General features: G+C 42.1%; 1 protein-coding gene across 1 annotated transcript in view; it reads left to right on the plus strand.

The window, feature by feature from the left end:
• si:dkey-228d14.5 (uncharacterized protein LOC796266 homolog) overlaps positions 1-17985 on the plus strand; it is a 62774-nt gene extending 44789 nt beyond the window's left edge. Inside the window, exons 5-7 of the mRNA XM_039737812.1 lie at positions 6154-6284; positions 9993-10170; positions 17246-17985. Coding sequence (XP_039593746.1) covers positions 6154-6284; positions 9993-10170; positions 17246-17433 — 497 coding nt within the window. The 3' untranslated portion in view covers positions 17434-17985. The remainder of the gene's footprint in view (positions 1-6153; positions 6285-9992; positions 10171-17245) is intronic.
• The last annotated feature ends 463 nt before the right edge of the window (positions 17986-18448 follow it).

Genomic DNA, 18448 nt, shown 5'->3' on the forward strand with positions numbered 1-18448 from the left:
TTTCACACCACTGTACTTGCAGGGCAGTCTGGGTGGTAGTCTCTTTAGCAGACAATGGCTGCCACCAGAGGGAGCTGCAGAGCTCATGTACCCCTACACTTGATGGGCTACCACCAGGCACCAAAGTGTTTCGTTTTGCGGTGTTGTGGCACCAGACGTACTCCCAGGTCTGGTATAAAGAGAGTCGGGGTCATGAGAAGAGGAGGTGGACGACAAAGCTCACCTGCGAGGAGTGGAGGAGAACGAAGGAAACAACTGTGTTTGTGCCGATTTAAAGGAATAGCCTGTAAGAAGGCCTTTTTTTATTAAAAATGTTTATCTGAACTTGGTGATCGCATGGATGACGTTGCGTCTTGAGGTTAAGAGCTCTGTTACTCCCCCTACAGGCCACAGTATATTTTTCAATTAGACATTGGGTTTACATGATTTGCAACTCATCGCATTCTGTTTTTGTTACATTTTATACAGCAGCCAAACTTGTTTTAGAAAGCAGCTTATACATTATATATCTTCTTGTATAATACGCTATTGTACAGTAGCTGTCCGTTTGTCTGTGTAGGATTTTAAATCGCCTGTAGCTCACAAACCGTTTGACCTATCGACTTGAAATTTAGTACAAGTATACTACATGACATCTCCTATCCGCTTTTGGGGTGATGATTTTTATTACTGTTTTTATTTTATTGTAGAAACAACTCTCGGCAGCAGGCGGCCATGTGGTGCATGTGTACGGGCGCCGTTCTCATTCCCTAGCACCTTTGCCGTCACTTCCCCTACCTCTTCATAATTTAAATTATTTCTGAGGCAAATTGAAGATTTAAGTGGCAGCTTAAGTAAAAAATGAAGGAAAACGTACTAAGTAATTGCAACACAAACACTGACTTAGTCAGTTTTAACGTGAAAAGATATCGATGAAAAAAGAGAAGAAGTGGGCCGCTAGGGTGGAGAAAAGAAGAGCAGATCAGGAAGCAGCAAGCGCATCAACCTCTGAGCAAACGAACGATAAACTGAGAAAGGGGATGAAAACTAGGAACGCTCAAGTCGAGTGTATTCACGTCCTGTTATTGTGCGGTGCGCCGTTACTGGTCTTGTATATAAAGTATGACATGTTGGCCGGACATGCAAATTACAATTCCACTGTACCTGTACATGTGAGAGTCCCATTACCGTATCATTTATGTATTTACGTATTTGCTTGTGTTTTTAGTTTTTTGGAATAACAGCACAAGCAAAGCTGAAATGATCAAAATGTCATGAAGATTAGGAGGGGAGACTGAGCAAGTGCAATGGCTCACCATAAGTTTACGCTATTTTCCATAAGCTCCAAAAACTCCAAAAAAAAAAAAAAAAATTTGGACCCCTAGAGTCCACTAGAGTGAGATTTCCCCAGGTCGGTTCCATTTATGTTTAAGGGTGGGAGTACGAGGGTGGGCTTAGCTTCTGTAGAGCAGCAGATCTCAACCTGTGGTACGCAAAGAAATAATAATGAAGGAGGGAAGAGAATTTGGAGGTGGGGGGCATGAAAGTAATAAATAAAGTCAATGCAGACGTCGCAGAGAGGATGTTGGATGTGAATTCCAAATTTGATTTTTTTTTCCCCTTCAACTGTTTGAGAGATTTCCAAATTAATGTAAAAGAATTTTTAACAAAGTGAAAAAGCACATATTAGCAAGTATTATTTATAAACATAGTTAACCTTTCATTTTAATGTCAGTAATATTAGCGCAGGGTGGCACGGTGGCGCAGTGGGTGGCGCTGCTGCCTCGCAGTTAGGAGACCCGGGTTGGCTTCCCGGCTCCTCCCTGTGTGGAGTTTGCATCTTCTCCCCGTGTCTGCGTGGGTTTCCTCCCACAATCCAAAGACATGCAGGGTAGGCGCACTGGTGATCCTAAATTGTCCCTAGGGTGTGTGTGCCCTGCGGTGGGATGGCGCCGTGCCCGGGGTTTGTTTCCTGCCTTGCGCCCTGTGTTGGCTGGGATTGGCTCCAGCGGACCCCCGTGACCCTGTAGTTAGGATATAGTGGGTCACCAATGCACAGTTACCTTTACCCTTCCTTAAAAAATAATAGAGTAGACACAAGAAAAGGCAGAACGTGAAGCAGGACTTTTGCTTCAAGTCCCCAAACTGGACGGCAGCATAAAGACCCTTGTTGACCATTGAGCAGGCTCAGCCATCACATGGACTTGGAAACATTTGTCCATTATTTGAAGTTTGTTTTTTTGACCTGTGGTTATATAGAACTTTTTTTCCCCTCTTTTGGTTGAGGCCTATTGTGAATTACTTGCTAATCGTTTCTTCTGTATTCCTATGTAACTGCTAGTCCACATTAAGACCAACGCAGGCCCCTGGGTGACTTCGCTCCTCAACAGAGAGTTGATGTTAACAATGCAGTCCATGAACACCGGTAGTTTAATGCTATGTGATATTTCCCACAATTGGCATTCAGCAAATGGAGACTTGATTGTTTAATCGGGGGCGTGGATAGCTAAAATGGACCCTGGGCATGCATCCAGAACATCCTGATGGTAGATCTGCTCCTGTGTAAATGTAGTTTTTTTTGTAACGACATTGTTTTTGTATTAAAGAAGAGGAGTATGTAAGAAAAATGAAGAGGTAAACGCATATTCGAACACATTCACTATCCCATAATACCCTGTTAAATTCCCTAAATGCAATATTTTGGATGCACCACTTCCAGGAAAATCTCATGTAATTGGGACACACATTTTGAATTGTAGACCTGCCTCCTGTTATTACATTTACACCCATAGCAGGAGTAACGTAGGAGTATTTAGTAGCTCTGGTTCGTGAAACAATGCGGGTGAGCTGACCTTCTGCTCCTTGAAGGCTTTCAGATGTATGATGACGTGTGATGCTGAGTCTCTCCTTCATAAGGCTTTCACTCACTTTTCTCTAAGTTTTCATCTTTCGATTTACATGTTTCTCCCTGCACACTTTCTGTTGATGTCACACGTCAGCCAATGAATAAGCTCTTACTGGGCTGAACTCCTGACCAATGACTGAGGCAGGGAGGCGGGTCTAAAATTCAAATGATCAGTTGTGTTTGAGCCTGTGCCATTTTTGTTCATGAGGGCATTTTCCAGAAATGGTTTATGTACAGTAACTACATGACTTTAGTAAAAATACCTGCATTTGGACATTTTGAGCATGTGACTGAAGACAGACAGGTCACAGACAGACCGACCCCGTGACCCTGTAGTTAGGATATAGCGGGTTGGATAATGGATGGAGTTAACTAGAGTGTTTTTTATTGTGGATATTTTTGATGTTTGCTGTTATCCAGCATACACTGTGTGCACAATTATCAGGCAAGTGAGTATTTTGACCATATCATCATTTTTAATGCGTATATTCCAACTCCAAGCTGTATTAACTTGAATGCTTATTGGATTTAAGCACGCCAGGTGATGTGTATTTGTGTAATGAGGGAGGGTGTGGCCTAAGGAGATCAACACCCTATATCAAGGTGTGCAGAATTATTAGGCAGCTAGTTTTCCTCGGGCAAAATGGGCCAAAAAAGAGATTTAACTGACTCTGAAAAGTCAAAAATTGTAAAAAGTATTTCAGAGGGATGCAGCACTTTTGGAATTGCTAAGATATTGGTGTGTGATCACAGAACCATCAAACATTTTGTTGCAAATAGTCAACAGGGTCGCAAGAAACGTGTTGAGAACAAAAGATGCAAATTAGCTGCCAAAGATTTGAGAAGAATCAAACGTGAAGCTACCAGGAACCCATTATCCTCCAGTACTTTCATATTCCAGAGCTGCAACCTACCTGGAGTGCCCAGAAGTACAAGGTGTTCAGTGCTCAAAGACATGGCCAAGGTAAGGAGGGCTGAAACCCAACCACCACTGAACAAGAAACATAAGTTGAAACGTCAAAACTGGGCCAAGAAATAACTGAAGACAGATTTTTTTCAAAGGTTTTATGGACCGATGAGATGAGAGTGACTCTTGATGGACCAGATGGATGGACCTGTGGATCAGTAATGGGCACAGAGCTCCACTCCAACGTGGAGGTGGATTACTGGTATGAGCTGGTATTTTTAAAGATGAGCTAGTTGGACCTTTTTGCATTGAAGATGAACTCAAAATCAACTCCCAAACCTACTGCCAGTTTTTCGAAGACACTTTCTTCAAACAGTGATACAGGAAGAAGACCATGATTTTTATGCAGGCCAATGGTCCATCACTTGCATCGAAGTTCTCCACTGCGTGGCCAGCCAGTAAAGGCCTTAAAGATGAAGGAATAATGACATGGCCCCCCTTCCTCATCTGACCTAAACCCTATCGAGAACTTGGGGGCACTTCTTAAACGCTAGATTTACGGGGGAGAAAAACAATACACCTCTCTGAAGAGTGTCTGGGAGGCTGTAGTCACTGCTCCACAAAAGCTGATCGTCAACAGATCAAGAAACTGACAGACTCCATGAATGGAAAGGCTTATGACTGTTATTGGAAAGAAGGGTGGCTATATTGGTCATTGATTGATTGATTGATTGATTTTGAAATGTCAGAGATGTTTATTTGTAAATTTTGAGGTGTTTGTTTATTATTCTCACTATAACAGATGAAAATAAACAAGTGAGATGGGAAAATTTTCATTTTTCCTTTAGTTGCATAATAAATCTGCACACATATGGCGCTTTTCCACTGCATAGTACGGCACGACACGGTTCAGTTCAGCTCACTTTTGGGGCGTTTTCCACTGGGAACAGTACCTGGTACCTGGTCCTTTTTTTAGTACCACCTCAGCCGAGGTTCCAAGCGCGCCGAACCGTTACCAAAACGTGACTGTAAACTCTGCTGGTCACTGATTGGCCGGAGAAAATCGTCATTACTGCGTCACTGGCTATTCTTTTCTTTAAAGGTACACACACGTGGAAGTTTGTGTCCCGTCTCTCCATCGCTGGACGCAGTTTGTTGCATAAGTGGATGAATGTTTCTTCAGACATTCGAAAGTTCTCCAGCCACTGAGTGTTTGTAAAACCGGGAACAATCACATCCCACCACTCTGAAGCACGGTTAAATGTCCAAACAGATGGTCTGTTGCGGCGACTTTTTTGCAAAATGTGGAAGATCTGTAATATACAGAGTCAGCATTTTAATGTTACACTGGCAGTTAAGTTCATTTTATGCTTTGCAACAGTGATAAAAGTTAGCTAGTGACGTGCTTTTTTTAGATGCTTACCCTTGCGCGTCGTCGAGCTAAAGTGTTGTCGTTGTCTGCGTGTTGTTGTAAAAGTTCCACGGTGTCACGGCAGTAGAGGCGGCGCAACTATAACGACACGTGAATAATCCCGTCCACTCTAAAGCGGTACTAAACTGCAGTCGAAACGCAAACCGAGCCGAACCAAGGTGAGCTGTACCGAACCACGCTGTGCCATACTATGCAGTGGAAAAGCGCATTAATAGTTGCCTAATAATTGTGCGCACATATGTATTCCCCTGATGATGTTCACACTCACATTTCCGTTGTGAAACATTCAGGTTTCAGGTTTATTACCATTTTGGATTGACTGATAGCACTGTGTTTGTTCCATATTAAAATTAATCCTCAAAAATACAACTTGCCTAATAATTCTGCACTCCCTGTAGATCATTACGGAACACAATTACAACAAACTTTTTGTTCTCTCAATTTCGCATGAAAACATGACAGGCTGTCCCTGCTTCAGTTTCATACGCACTCATAGCAAGCTCATTAGTGACTAGCAGTTCAAATAACCGGACCACCTGAAAAAGCAGAATGAAAATCCTACGAAGGATGATGAAAATCCTAAAATTCAAGATAAACAGTAAATTGTCTCCATTGTAACTTACATAAATTCTTGCTACATTTGAATACACCCAGTTTTATGGATTGACACTACAGTACAGAAATTAGGAAATGAGGGCTTGCTTAATGAAGGCAGGAGCCCAATTAAACTCGGAAGCTAGTGAAATAACAACCTGCAGGAGTCTGCCAACACTGAATCTGGTGACCCCCCATTGTCTGGTGGGCTTTGCTGTGGTGTTTTTATAAAATGGCTTTTTTGAATGTCAGTTGACTTGCTGTGGCTTATCAATACAAAGGATCTGTGGTTTATTTTATTTTTGCTTTGATGACCAATTGTCATTTCTCTTCCAGTCATCCTTTTCTGCATCTTCCATCATGCACACATGATTGACAAAAACAACGACCATCTGGCGCTGAGCAGAGTGGGGCTGGCTGTGGGCTGCACCTCGGCACTGGGAGCGTTTATTGCTGGGAACTGCAATGTAAGGCAACCCTGTTGTTTCTGCCCTGTCAGAAGTGCTGAACTTGTAGCTTTTCCTTCTCTTCTGCTGTTACATTGTGTAAAGTGACATGTACAAAGTCATTATTTTAATACAGGCAAGAAAAGTAACACGGCAGTAAGCAAATGCCCTTTCACAGTCAACATACAGTGGTGTGATAAACTATTTGCCCCCTTCCTGATTTCTTATTCTTTTGCATGTTTGTCACACAAAATGTTTCTGATCATCAAACACATTTAACCATTAGTCAAATATAACACAAGTAAACACAAAATGCAGTTTTTAAATGATGGTTTTTATTATTTAGGGAGAAAAAATCCAAACCTACATGGCCCTGTGTGAAAAAGTAATTGCCCCCTGAACCTAATAACTGGTTGGGCCACCCTTAGCAGCAATAACTGCAATCAATCGTTTGCGTCTTTTACAGCGCTCTGGAGGAATTTTGGCCCACTCATCTTTGCAGAATTGTTGTAATTCAGCTTTATTTGAGGGTTTTCTAGCATGAACCGCCTTTTTACGGTCATGCCATAGCATCTCAATTGGATTCAGGTCAGGACTTTGACTAGGCCACTCCAAAGTCTTCATTTTGTTTTTCTTCAGCCATTCAGAGGTGGATTTGCTGCTGTGTTTTGGGTCATTGTCCTGTTGCAGCACCCAAGATCGCTTCAGCTTGAGTTGACGAACAGATGGCGGACATTCTCCTTCAGGATTTTTGGTAGACAGTAGAATTCATGGTTCCATCTATCACAGCAAGCCTTCCAGGTCCTGAAGCAGCAAAACAACCCCAGACCATCACACTACCACCACCATATTTTACTGTTGGTATGATGTTCTTTTTCTGAAGTGCTGTGTTCCTTTTACGCCAGATGTAACGGGACATTTGCCTTCCAAAAAGTTCAACTTTTGTCTCATCAGTCCACAAGGTATTTTCCCAAAACTCTTGGCAATCATTGAGATGTTTCTTAGCAAAACTGAGATAAGCCCTAATGTTCTTTTTGCTTAACAGTGGTTTGCGTCTTGGAAATCTGCCATGCAGGCCGTTTTTGCCCAGTCTCTTTCTTATGGTGGAGTCGTGAACACTGACCTTAATTGAGGCAAGTGAGGCCTGCAGTTCTTTAGACGTTGTCCTGGGGTCTTTGTGACCTCTTGGATGAGTCGTCTCTGCGCTCTTGGGGTAATTTTGGTCGGCCGGCCACTCCTGGGAAGGTTCACCACTGTTCCATGTTTTTGCCATTTGTGGATAATGGCTCTCACTGTGGTTCACTGGAGTCCCAAAGCTTTAGAAATGGCTTTATAACCTTTACCAGACTGATAGATCTCAATTACTTCTGTTCTCATTTGTCCTGAATTTCATTGGATCTTGGCATGATGTCTAGCTTTTGAGGTGCTTTTGGTCTCCTTCTCTGTGTCAGGCAGCTCCTATTTAAGTGATTTCTTGATTGATACAGGTGTGGCAGTAATCAGGCCTGGGGGTGGCTACGGAAATTGAACTCAGGTGTGATACACCACAGTTAGGTTATTTTTTAACAAGGGGCAATTACTTTTCACACAGGGCCATGTAGGTTTGGATTTTTTCTCCCTAAATAATAAAAACCATCATTTAAAAACTGCATTTTGTGTTTACTTGTGTTATATTTGACTAATGGTTAAATGTGTTTGATGATCAGAAACATTTTGTGTGACAGACATGCAAAAGAATAAGAAATCAGAAAGGGGGCAAATAGTTTTTCACACCACTGTACCAGGGTGCTATGCACAGTTGTTTCAGTAGTTGTCGAATATGAGTGTTGGCACGTTGTTCTCTTTAATGTTTATATGGTGATCTGCATGTTGTGCTAAATACAATTACTTGCGTAGTTCCACAAGTGTGTGACGAGGCACATTAAGTGACGCTCACCTTAACAAACTCCATTAGGAAAACAATAAAGTAAAAAAGAAAGTTTAAACAATGGCAGATAGCGGTATGTTCATCTGAGATACAAATCTGTTTAAAAATATTGAAAGGAGTGACACTAACTCCCATACCTCGAAGGGCATACATTATAGGCTGGTGTGGTGGCAGCAGCCGGCTGTTGGTGGGGTGGCAGGGCACTGCAGCCCACATTTTCATACACACACTGGAACAGGAACAGTTACAAGTTCATCTATTAATCCTTAGGATGTGACAGCTAATGGGTGTAACTGGAGAACACCTCACGTTCAGGACTGAATTTGGGACACTGGAGCGCTGAGGCAGCAATGCTAAACAGTGACGCTCAATTTGCAGATTCTTACTATAAAAGACTCCATCGATGATCCGGAAATTGGCTGATCACAAACTTTTTTTTTTTTTAAAGCCCCTGCCTTTCTAAGCTTAGTTGCAGTGCTCCTTTACGTGAGGTATCGCAGTAGTTGAGCTGGACATATCTTATTTTTTGCTGTGAATTTCCCCTAAACGCATTAAGGCAGACTTTTCCAGAAAGAGAGAGAAGACTGGAATATTAGAGCTTTACTCTGTACTTGCATTTCCTCGTCCCCTTTAGTTGATGTATGCATACCGTCCATTCGGACGACATTAGCAACTCTTACTTATAAGTACAAGGTGTCTGTTTGCGCCTCCAAGAGGGACCTCTGAGGGAATTTAAAACTACCCACCTCCAGTAATTCAGCATGAACAACAAGACGTACTGTACAGCGGCAGTTCTTTTTTTTTTTTACCACTTCAGGCACTGGGTAAAGTAAATTACTGTATAACTGGAGGACATCTGTAACTTCGGTCCCATTCAAATTGCTCAAATGACAGAATTTGCACAGGACAAGTTTAACCTTATTGTCCCTTACGGTAGTCTCTAATATGTATTAAGATGTGACCCAGACAGTGAAACGTTACTGACGTGAGCGATTTCAGATGGGACTCTGGAGTAAAAGGAATTGTGTCCAAAAAGGACTTTTGCCTCTGAATTCTCTTTTGACCCCCAGCAAGTCAATTACAAGGCCTATTTGTGAGAATGTACAGATTTTATTCTGAAATGCATTGGGATGGTATTTACTGGGAAGGGAACTATACGGAGTAACATTCAATGCACAGTTTAGTGGATTGGAGAAAACAAATTCCAAGGCGCGGTGTTAGCGCTGCGTCCTCACAGTTTGAAGACCCGAGTTCGCTTCCCGGGTCCTCCCTGCGTGGAGTTTGCATGTTCTCCTCGTGTCTGCGTGGGTTTCCTCCCACAGTCCAAAGACATGCAGGTTAGGTGGATTGGCGATCCTAAATTGTCCTGTGTGTGTGCTTGGTGTGTGTGTGTGTGTGTGTGCCCTGCGGTCGGCTGGCGTCCTGCCCCGGATTTGTTCCTCCCTTGTGCCATGTGCTGGCTGGGATTGGCTCCAGTAGACCCCCATGACCCTGTGTTAGGATATAGCGAGTTGGACAATGACTGATTGACAGTTAAAGGTGCTTTGAGCAGTTGGGAATTTGTCCTGCATTTATCTGATTAGCAATGAAACCAATCCATAAAGATCTGTGGGAGTTGTTTCCTCTTCTGTGACCCTAAGATCCATCCATTATCCAACCCGCTATATCCTAACTACAGATTCACGGGGGTCCGCTGGAGCCAATGCCAGCCAACGTGGGGCGCAAGGCAGAAAACAAACCCCAGGCAGGGCGCCAGCCCACCGTATGCGACCCTAAGATGGTTTCTGTAATCCTTTTTGCAGCCTTCCTCTCTGATGATCCTGCATTACTTGGGGGCCTCGCTGAACTTCGTGTGTGCCTGCCTCTACACGGCCATACAGACAGTGCTCACCTACCGCTGCTACGTGACGGGGCTCGAGCACCTTCTCGCTCCCATCAGGACGGTACTAACCATCAACCAAATCTTATCCACCATCATCTGTATCCTTTTTTTTTATTTGCAATTAGCTCAACATCTACACTTTCTTGTTAATGATCAAAGGTCTGTATGGATAACATTCTTTTTAATTTAAACTTTATTTTGGTCCAGATGTGTGAGCAAATGCCAGAACAAATAATATTTGTCACATTGAACTGAGAATTTTTATAACTCAACCACTTTTGATGTGCTCATTTTCAATATAAGAAATGTCCAACTGGAAAAAGAACCAGGGTGGGCTTCCTGTCAGAAGTGTGCAGAGTTCTGCACAGCCAATCGTAAATTTAAGCAAAAGGTTTGAGGCAGGGGTGTGGCACGGTGGTACAGAAGTCGTGCTGTCTCACAAGAAGCAGACTGAGGTTCACGTCCCAGGTTCCCTCTGTGTCTACATGCCTTCCAGTTTCTGCCCAAAGTGCAAAGACATGCAACTTAGACGGACTGGTGATGCTAAACTGGCACCCTGTTCAGCGCCTGACACTGGCAGAGATTGGCTTCAGCTTCCTCTCGACCCTGCACAGGATAAGCGGGTTTGGAAGATGGATGAATGGTTTGTACCAGAGGTAGGTAGCCTGCTGATTGTGTGTAGCTTAGGATGCACTTAGGAATCAGGCATGTAATCCTTCCTGAGTCCACTATAGTCTGTGTCACATTGCATGACTTGCCCAGCCATTTTCTGTCCAGGCTATATTTACTTAACAAGTTGGAAACTGCCACTGAGCGGTCCAGTGAACAGCAGTCCTGTAGTCCAGCGACTCAGTGAGCCAATCTTTGAGAAGGACCTTTGACTTTGTCTCAAGTTGAATGTGTGTGTGTGTTTGTATGCGCGTGAGACATGACAACCAATGTGTGCTCACACGGAAATCGAACACATACAATGCTGCGACACGAAATAAGGAATGCTTGGGGATTGAACTGACAAAAAGAATCTCTTCTGTCTGATATTGCACGTTTTACCACAACAGAATGAAATTAAAGAAGATAAAAAAAAAAGGTCTGAGATTGCAGCTGAACTCGCCATGCCTTTGCACATTCACCGGTTCTGTCACTCGGCACACTATTGGCCGTCAGTTGAGTTTTGAAGGTTCCTGAATTCCTACTGCCTACCACACTACTTGTTAGTTTATTCCATATTTTTATGTGTAAAGAAAAATGTCCTCACACTTGTGAGAATTTCATCTTTAACAAGTTTCCAACTGCGATCCTGTGTTCTTGAAATAATTTTAAAGTCACCATCTCGATCCACTGGACGAATTCCTTTCATAATTTTAAACACTTCAGTCAGGTCTCATCCTAATCTCCTTTTTCTTAAACTGTAAAGGCTCAGCTCTTTGAATCTTTCTTCATAACTCATCCCCTGTAGCCCTGGACTCAGCCTAGTCGCTCTTCTCTGGACCTTTTCTAGCACTGCTGTGTCCGTTTGTAGCCTGGAGACCAAAACTGCACTCAGTACTCCAGATGAGGGCTCACCAGTGTGTTATAAAGCTTGAGCAGAACCTCCTGTGACTTGTACTCCACACATCAAGGCGCTATATAACCTGACATTCTGTTAGCCTTCTTGATGGCTTCTGAACACTGTCTGGCAGTTGATAATGTCGAGTCCACTACAACTCTTAAATCCTTCTCATAAGATGTACTTTCGATTTTCAGATCTCCCATTGTGTCTTCATACCTCACATTTTTACTTTCTACATGATGTAATACTCTACATTTACTGACATTTAAATTATATCTGCCACAAAGCTGTCCAAATCCCTTTGTAATAATTCGACAGATTCCAGATTATCTGCCAATCCACCTATCGTGGTATCCTCTGCAAGCTTAACCAGCTTGTTACTTATATTTCTATCCAAATCATTTAAATATTAAAAATAGCAGCGGCCCTAGCACTGACCCCTGTGGAGCACCACTCTTAATGTCCGCCAATTCTGATAGGGATCCTTGCACCATCACCCTCTCCTTACTATGTTTTAGCCACCTATGAACCACACCCTGCACTCCCACTTCTTTTAGTTGGAATCCCAACCTCTCATCCAGCATGTTGGTAAAACACGACCTCCCTTGTCAGAGCCATGACTGTCCAGTAAAGCTCCTGTCCTCGCCATGTGTTGCTCAGTCTTATCCTTAATAACTCCCTCCATTAATTTATTGGTGACGCATGTTGAGCTTACTGGCCTATAGTTGCTTGTATCTGTCTGATCACCCTTTGTATATGTATAATGTAATATTTGCCATTTTCCAGTCCTTCGGAATTTCCCAGTGTGCACCGACTTCTTAAAAATGTGTCAAGGGTTTTATATGATTTGTTTGATTTCATCCTATTTAATCTGAGCAGTACTTCTCCCCTTACAATTTCCAAATCCCTCAGTACCTCCTCAGTAGACCCTTTTACTACTGGGAGGTAATCTACTTACATGTGAAGACCTCAGAAAAATGTGAGTTTAGACCATCCGCTATTTCACTGTCTGTATTTTTTAATTCCTCTTTACTAAGCCTGATGCATTTCTCCTCCGCCTTGAAGGTCGTCTTTTGCCTTGTCTGCTATATTCCTTTCCAACTGCCTTTTAACCTCCCTCATATCCTCCTTAATGGTTGCCCTCCTGTTCTCATTATACAGTCCCGATCAAAAGTTTAAGGCCACTTGAAAAATGGCAAAATATCATATTTTGCATGGTTGGATCTTAACAAGGTTCCAAGTTGAGCTTCAACATGCAACAAGAAGAAATGGGAGTGAGACAAAACATTTTTTGAACATGCAATTTAATGAGAACAACGATTAAACTGAAACAGGCTGTTTTACAGCTGATCAAAAGTTTAGGACCACACCTCCAAAAAAACCCGTAAACCCCCCCAAAAACAGAAATCAAACTTCCAAACATGAACTCAGTACTGAGTAGCTCCACCGTTATTGTTGATCACTTCCAAAATTCGTTGCGGCATGCTTGATGCAAGCGTTTCCATGAGGTGAGTGGGAACATTTCTCCAAGTGGTGAAGACAGCCGCACGAAGCGCATCTACTGCCTGGAACTGTTGTCCATTTTTGTAAACTTCCCTTGCCATCCATCCCCAAAGGTTCTCAATTGGATTTAGATCAGGGGAACAAGCAGGATGGGCCAAAAGAGTGATGTTATTCTTCTGGAAGAAGTCCCTTGTTCTGCGGGCATTGTGTACTGTAGCGTTGTCCTATTGAAAAACCCAGACGAGGGCCCTCAGTCATTCTCTCTGCAACATCTGGACATAGCCAGCGGCCGTTTGACGCCCCTGCACTTCCTGAAGCTCCATTGTTCCACTGAAGGAAAAAGCACCCCAGACCATTATGGCACCCCCTCCACTGTGGTGCGTAGAAAACATCTCAGGTGGGATCTTCTTGTCATACCAGTAACATTAGAAACGATCAGGACCATCAAGGTTAAATTTTTTCTCATGAGAGAATAAAACTTTCTTCCACCTTTGAATGTCCCATGTTTGGTGCTCTCTTGCAAAGTCCAAACGAGCAGTTCTGTGGCGTTCAAGGAGACGAGGTCTTTGAAGATGTTTTTTGTTTTTGAAGCCCTTCAGTCTCGGATGCCGTCTGATGGCTATGGGGCTGCTGTCAGCACCAGTAACGGCCTTAATTTGGGTCGAGGATCGTCCAGTGTCTTGACGGAGAGCCAATTGGATCCTCCGGCTCAGTTGGGTCTTCCACTTGACTTTTTTGTTCCATAACCCTCAGGATCATTTAAGAAATTCCAAATGACTGTCTTACTGCGTCCCACCTCAGCAGCGATGGCGCGCTGTGAGAGACCCTGCTTATGCAGTTCAACAACCCGACCACGTTCAAAAAGGGAGGGTTTCTTTGCCTTTGCCATCAGAACGTGTGACTACCTGACAGAAAATGACAATGAATCCACATCTTTGCACAGATTTGGCCTTTTAAAGGCATGTGGTCATAAAATTTTGATCAGCTGTAAAACAGCCCGTTTCAATTTAATCGTTATTTTCAATTAATTGAATGCTCAAAAAATGTTTTGTCTCACTCCCATTTCTTCTTGTTGCATGTTGAAGCTCATCTTGGAACCTTGTTAAGATCCAACCATGCAAAATATGATATTTTGCCATTTTTCAAGTGGTCTTAAACTTTTGATCGGGAGTGTAATTCGCATTTGGAGTTATTAATCTTATATGTCGCATACAGCTGTTTTTTTCCTTTGCAGCTTCTTTTCGACCCCTTGTTAACACACAATTCCACATTTTGGGATGTACCTGCCTTAAATTATACACAAAACATTTTAAACCTGTTTCATTGCTCCTCGACTGTCTCCACATTTAAAAGCTTATCTCAGTCTGTCTTCCTTAGACTTTACTGCCTCTGCTCAAATTTTTCCCTACCAAAGTTAAATTTATCAGTTTTGGTCTTTGCATCCGCACTCTTCCAAGACCCTGAGAATTGAATTACATCTGCTTGTTGGCAGCTTACAATATTTAAGTTACAATTGGTTTAATTTCTTTTGCTTTTCCAATTGGAGCACAGGCAGGTGAAGTGACTTGCTCAGGGTCACACAGTGTCAGTGACAGGATTTGAACCCACAACCTCAGGGTTTGGAGTCCCAAGTGTTAACCACTACACCACACTGCCTGAATTATTAAATTACAGTATGGTCACTTGACCCTAGTGGTTCAATCCCCTCTATATCCTCAATTCTATTCTGATTATTACTAAATACTAAATCTGGACTGGCTTCTCCCATGTTGGTGCTTTAACATACTGTGTTAAACAGTCACTGATTTTTGTTTTTAAATTCCTGCTCTTGTACTCTCTATTTGCAAGGTTATCTTAGTTAATCAGGTAGCAAAAGTCCCCCATGACTATAATATCCATCTGTAAATTTGCCTTTTTAATAATATAAAAACAATGTGCATTGAAAATCCTATCTGCATTTTGGGGGTCTTTAGCACAATCCTAAATTAAGGCCTCTTTCCCAAATGCTTTCCCGACAAATCCAGACATCCTCACTAAGATGGAGGTGATCGTCTAATTGAAGCGGACATGCATTTAAACTCTGTTTGACATAAACAGCAACACCACCTGCTTTTCTGTTCTGTCTATCCTTCCTAAAACTGTGTATCTCTCTATGTTCTACTCATCCCCATCATGGTTACTTTGCCAGGTTTCTGTTATTGCAATAATATCATAATTATGCTCCGCTATATACAACTCCAACTCCCTTTTTTATCTTTGGTACTATTTTTAATGTGTTACTCGTTTTCCATTTGCACTTTGCACTAATCATGTTCTCTAAGATACATAGGCGCCAAAGTCAGCAAATGCATTTGTCAAGTGTGACTAGAGTTTGTATAACGTGACATCAACTTAAGCTGCAATGGTGCCTGATTTTCCCAGAGGATTACGAAGTAAACTGTGACTTGGCAAACGTTTGTGGTATGCAGGGTGTACAGTAAGCCCCAAACAGGTTTCTTGATTCTGGGGTTGGGAGATGTTATGTCTGCCTGCTGCTCCCAGCTCGTTTGTGTGACAAAAGACATAACCTGGTAGAGAGAAAAGTGAATGGTATGTGGGGCTATCCATATTAGAACATTAGGGACGAGAACAGGCCATTCAGCCCAACAAAGCTCGCCAGTCCTATCCACTTATTTCTTCCAAAAAAACATCAAGTTGAGTTTTGAAAGTCCTTAAAGTCTTACTGTCTACCACACAACTTGGTCGCTTATTCCAAGTGTCTATCGTTCTTTGTGTAAAGAAAAACATCCTAGTGTTTGTGTGAAATTTACCATTAACAAGTTTCCAACTGTGTCCGTGTTCTTGATGAACTCATTTTAAAGTCACCGTCTCGATCAACTGTACTAATTCCTTTCATAATTTTAAACACTTCAGTCAGGTCTCCTCTTAATCTTCTTCCCCTTAAACTGTAAAGGCTCAGCTCTTGTAATCTTCCTTCCTAACTCATCCCCTGTAGCCCTGGACTCAGCCTAGTCGCTCTTCTCTGGACCTTTTTCTAGCACTGCTGTTTCCTTTTTGTGGCCTGGAGACCAAAACTGCACACAGTACTCAAGATGAGGCCTCACCAGTGAGTTATAAAGCTTGAGCAGAACCTCCTGTGGCTTGTACTCCACATGTCAAGGCGCTATATAACCTGACATTCTGTTACCCTTCTTAATGGCTTCTGAACACTGTCAGGAAGTCGATAGCTTAGAGTCCACTATGACTCCTAAATCCTTCTCATAAGGTGTACTCTCGATTTTCCGACCGTCCATTGTGTATTCAAACCTAACTTTTTCACTTTCTATGTGTAATACTTTACATTTACTGACATTAAATTTCATCTGCCACAAATCTGCCCAATCCTGTATGCTATCCAAGTCCTCCTGTAATGATATAATGGATTCCAAATTATCTGCTAATCCACTTATTTTGGTATCGTCATATCGACTTAACCAGCTTGTTACTTATATTCCTATCTAAATCATTTATATATATTAAAAATAGCAGCGGCCCTAGCACTTCCCCCTGCTGGTCACCACTCTTAACATCGGCCAGTTTTGAGAAGGTTCCTCTTACCATCACCCTCTGCTTCCTGTGTCTGAACCAATTCTGCACCCATCTAAAAACATCACCCTGAACTCTTTTTATACCTTGTAGGTGTAGGAATTGAAGTCACACTATTTACATAAAGTGGTAGCAAGTCATGGCCATCTTGGAAGGTGAGAAAAACATTTTAAAACTGGATATCAATATCCCATCAATAATCTAGTGCCTTAATTCGGAAATACAAATAACTTACCTTATGCAGTTGCCAAACTTGAAAAGACAGGTCCATGATGAAGTGCTCTAACCTACCTATCTTCTTCATCTGAATTATGAAAGGATTTCATGTGGATTATACAAAGTGACTTCCAAAATGGAGTTAAAGTTATCAGTTAGAAAAGTCATTGTTACAAACATAAGTTTAGTGTATGGAAACGTTTAACACCTACCAGCATATAAATCATGTGGCCCACCCATTATATCTAACAATTGTTTAAGAAAGAATCCTAAAGCCTGCCCTCATTCCCAGCTCTATTTCCTTGACAAAACTGTGCCAGATATCCTTTTCTTTGTGCAGCCCAGTCCCTATTATTTACACCTGTCTGCCATTTTTGAGTGGGTTTTAGGCACAAATATGGAGCTGTTTGCTCTCACCTTTGCTGTGGAGTTTTACTTTTTTACAGATTCTACGCTATGGGTGCTCACCAAGAAGCATGACGAGGAAAAGGCTCTCATCTTATCTTGAAAAGGACACAAGAGCTGCATGTCCAGCTTACACTGGCCTCCTCCTTCAGGTCCTGCTCAATTGTGAAGGATGCTGCTGCCACATTAAATTTATTGGCGACGTCGCCCCGTTCTATGCACAAAAAGCACCTTTAGCTGTTTTCACCTGTTAACTCACTCACAACAAATATCAGATACCAGCTCTAATGTCCAACTCAAGTTCACAAGAACTGAAATAAGCAGACTGACCATAACTAAAAACTGGAATTGTCACTGTGGTGGAATGAATTACGGATCTTCTTCCTGGTTTCTTTATTATTAGTATGGTGGCACGTATAGAATTTTAACTCTACAGTATGCGACTAAATCTCAGGGCACAAACTGTATTTTTGTTCATGTACTACAGCTGTAAAACATGGAGAGACTTTTCTGCTGCTAAAGTGAACGTTAAGCATTTTACAGTCTTTAAATTCATTTTGATGTAATACGTGTTCATTCTGAGTAAATTGTACTTTACGTCAAATTGTCATCTAGATTCTTTTGAGGTATTCACAAACTTAATCATTAAATTAACCAAAATCCTATTGTCTTTTTGATGTTTTCATCATAGAGCACAGATGTTTTGTTTCCTGTGTGGCCATCACATTTCTCCTCTTCATGAATGTGTGTTGTAGGAATACTCAGCTCAGCTACTCTGAACCTCTGAGCTCTTTTTTGCTGTGTTTCTGCAGTCTTCATTGTTAAACGGTTTGTTTGTTTGTTGTGGAGGCCACACTGTGCTTTCTATATAAGTTTGGTTGGCCCAGTTAGCTATTAACTGTAGAGATGCCTGAAGCCTGAGACCCCTCCAACTGTGCAAAGTCTGTATAGATACTGAGTTTTAGCTTAACCCTGAAGAGCACGTTCTGTAAATATGTCTGAAGTGGAGAGAAAAAAAAAAGTACTGAAACGTGTTATTAAAAATGAAGAGAGATTCCCTTGACAGGTCAGTATACCGTCACCATCTCACTGTGTTTTTGTTTTTCAAGCTTATGGTG

This window comes from Polypterus senegalus, chromosome 1, assembly GCF_016835505.1.
Source record: "Polypterus senegalus isolate Bchr_013 chromosome 1, ASM1683550v1, whole genome shotgun sequence".
Taxonomy (NCBI): Eukaryota; Metazoa; Chordata; class Cladistia; order Polypteriformes; family Polypteridae; genus Polypterus; species Polypterus senegalus.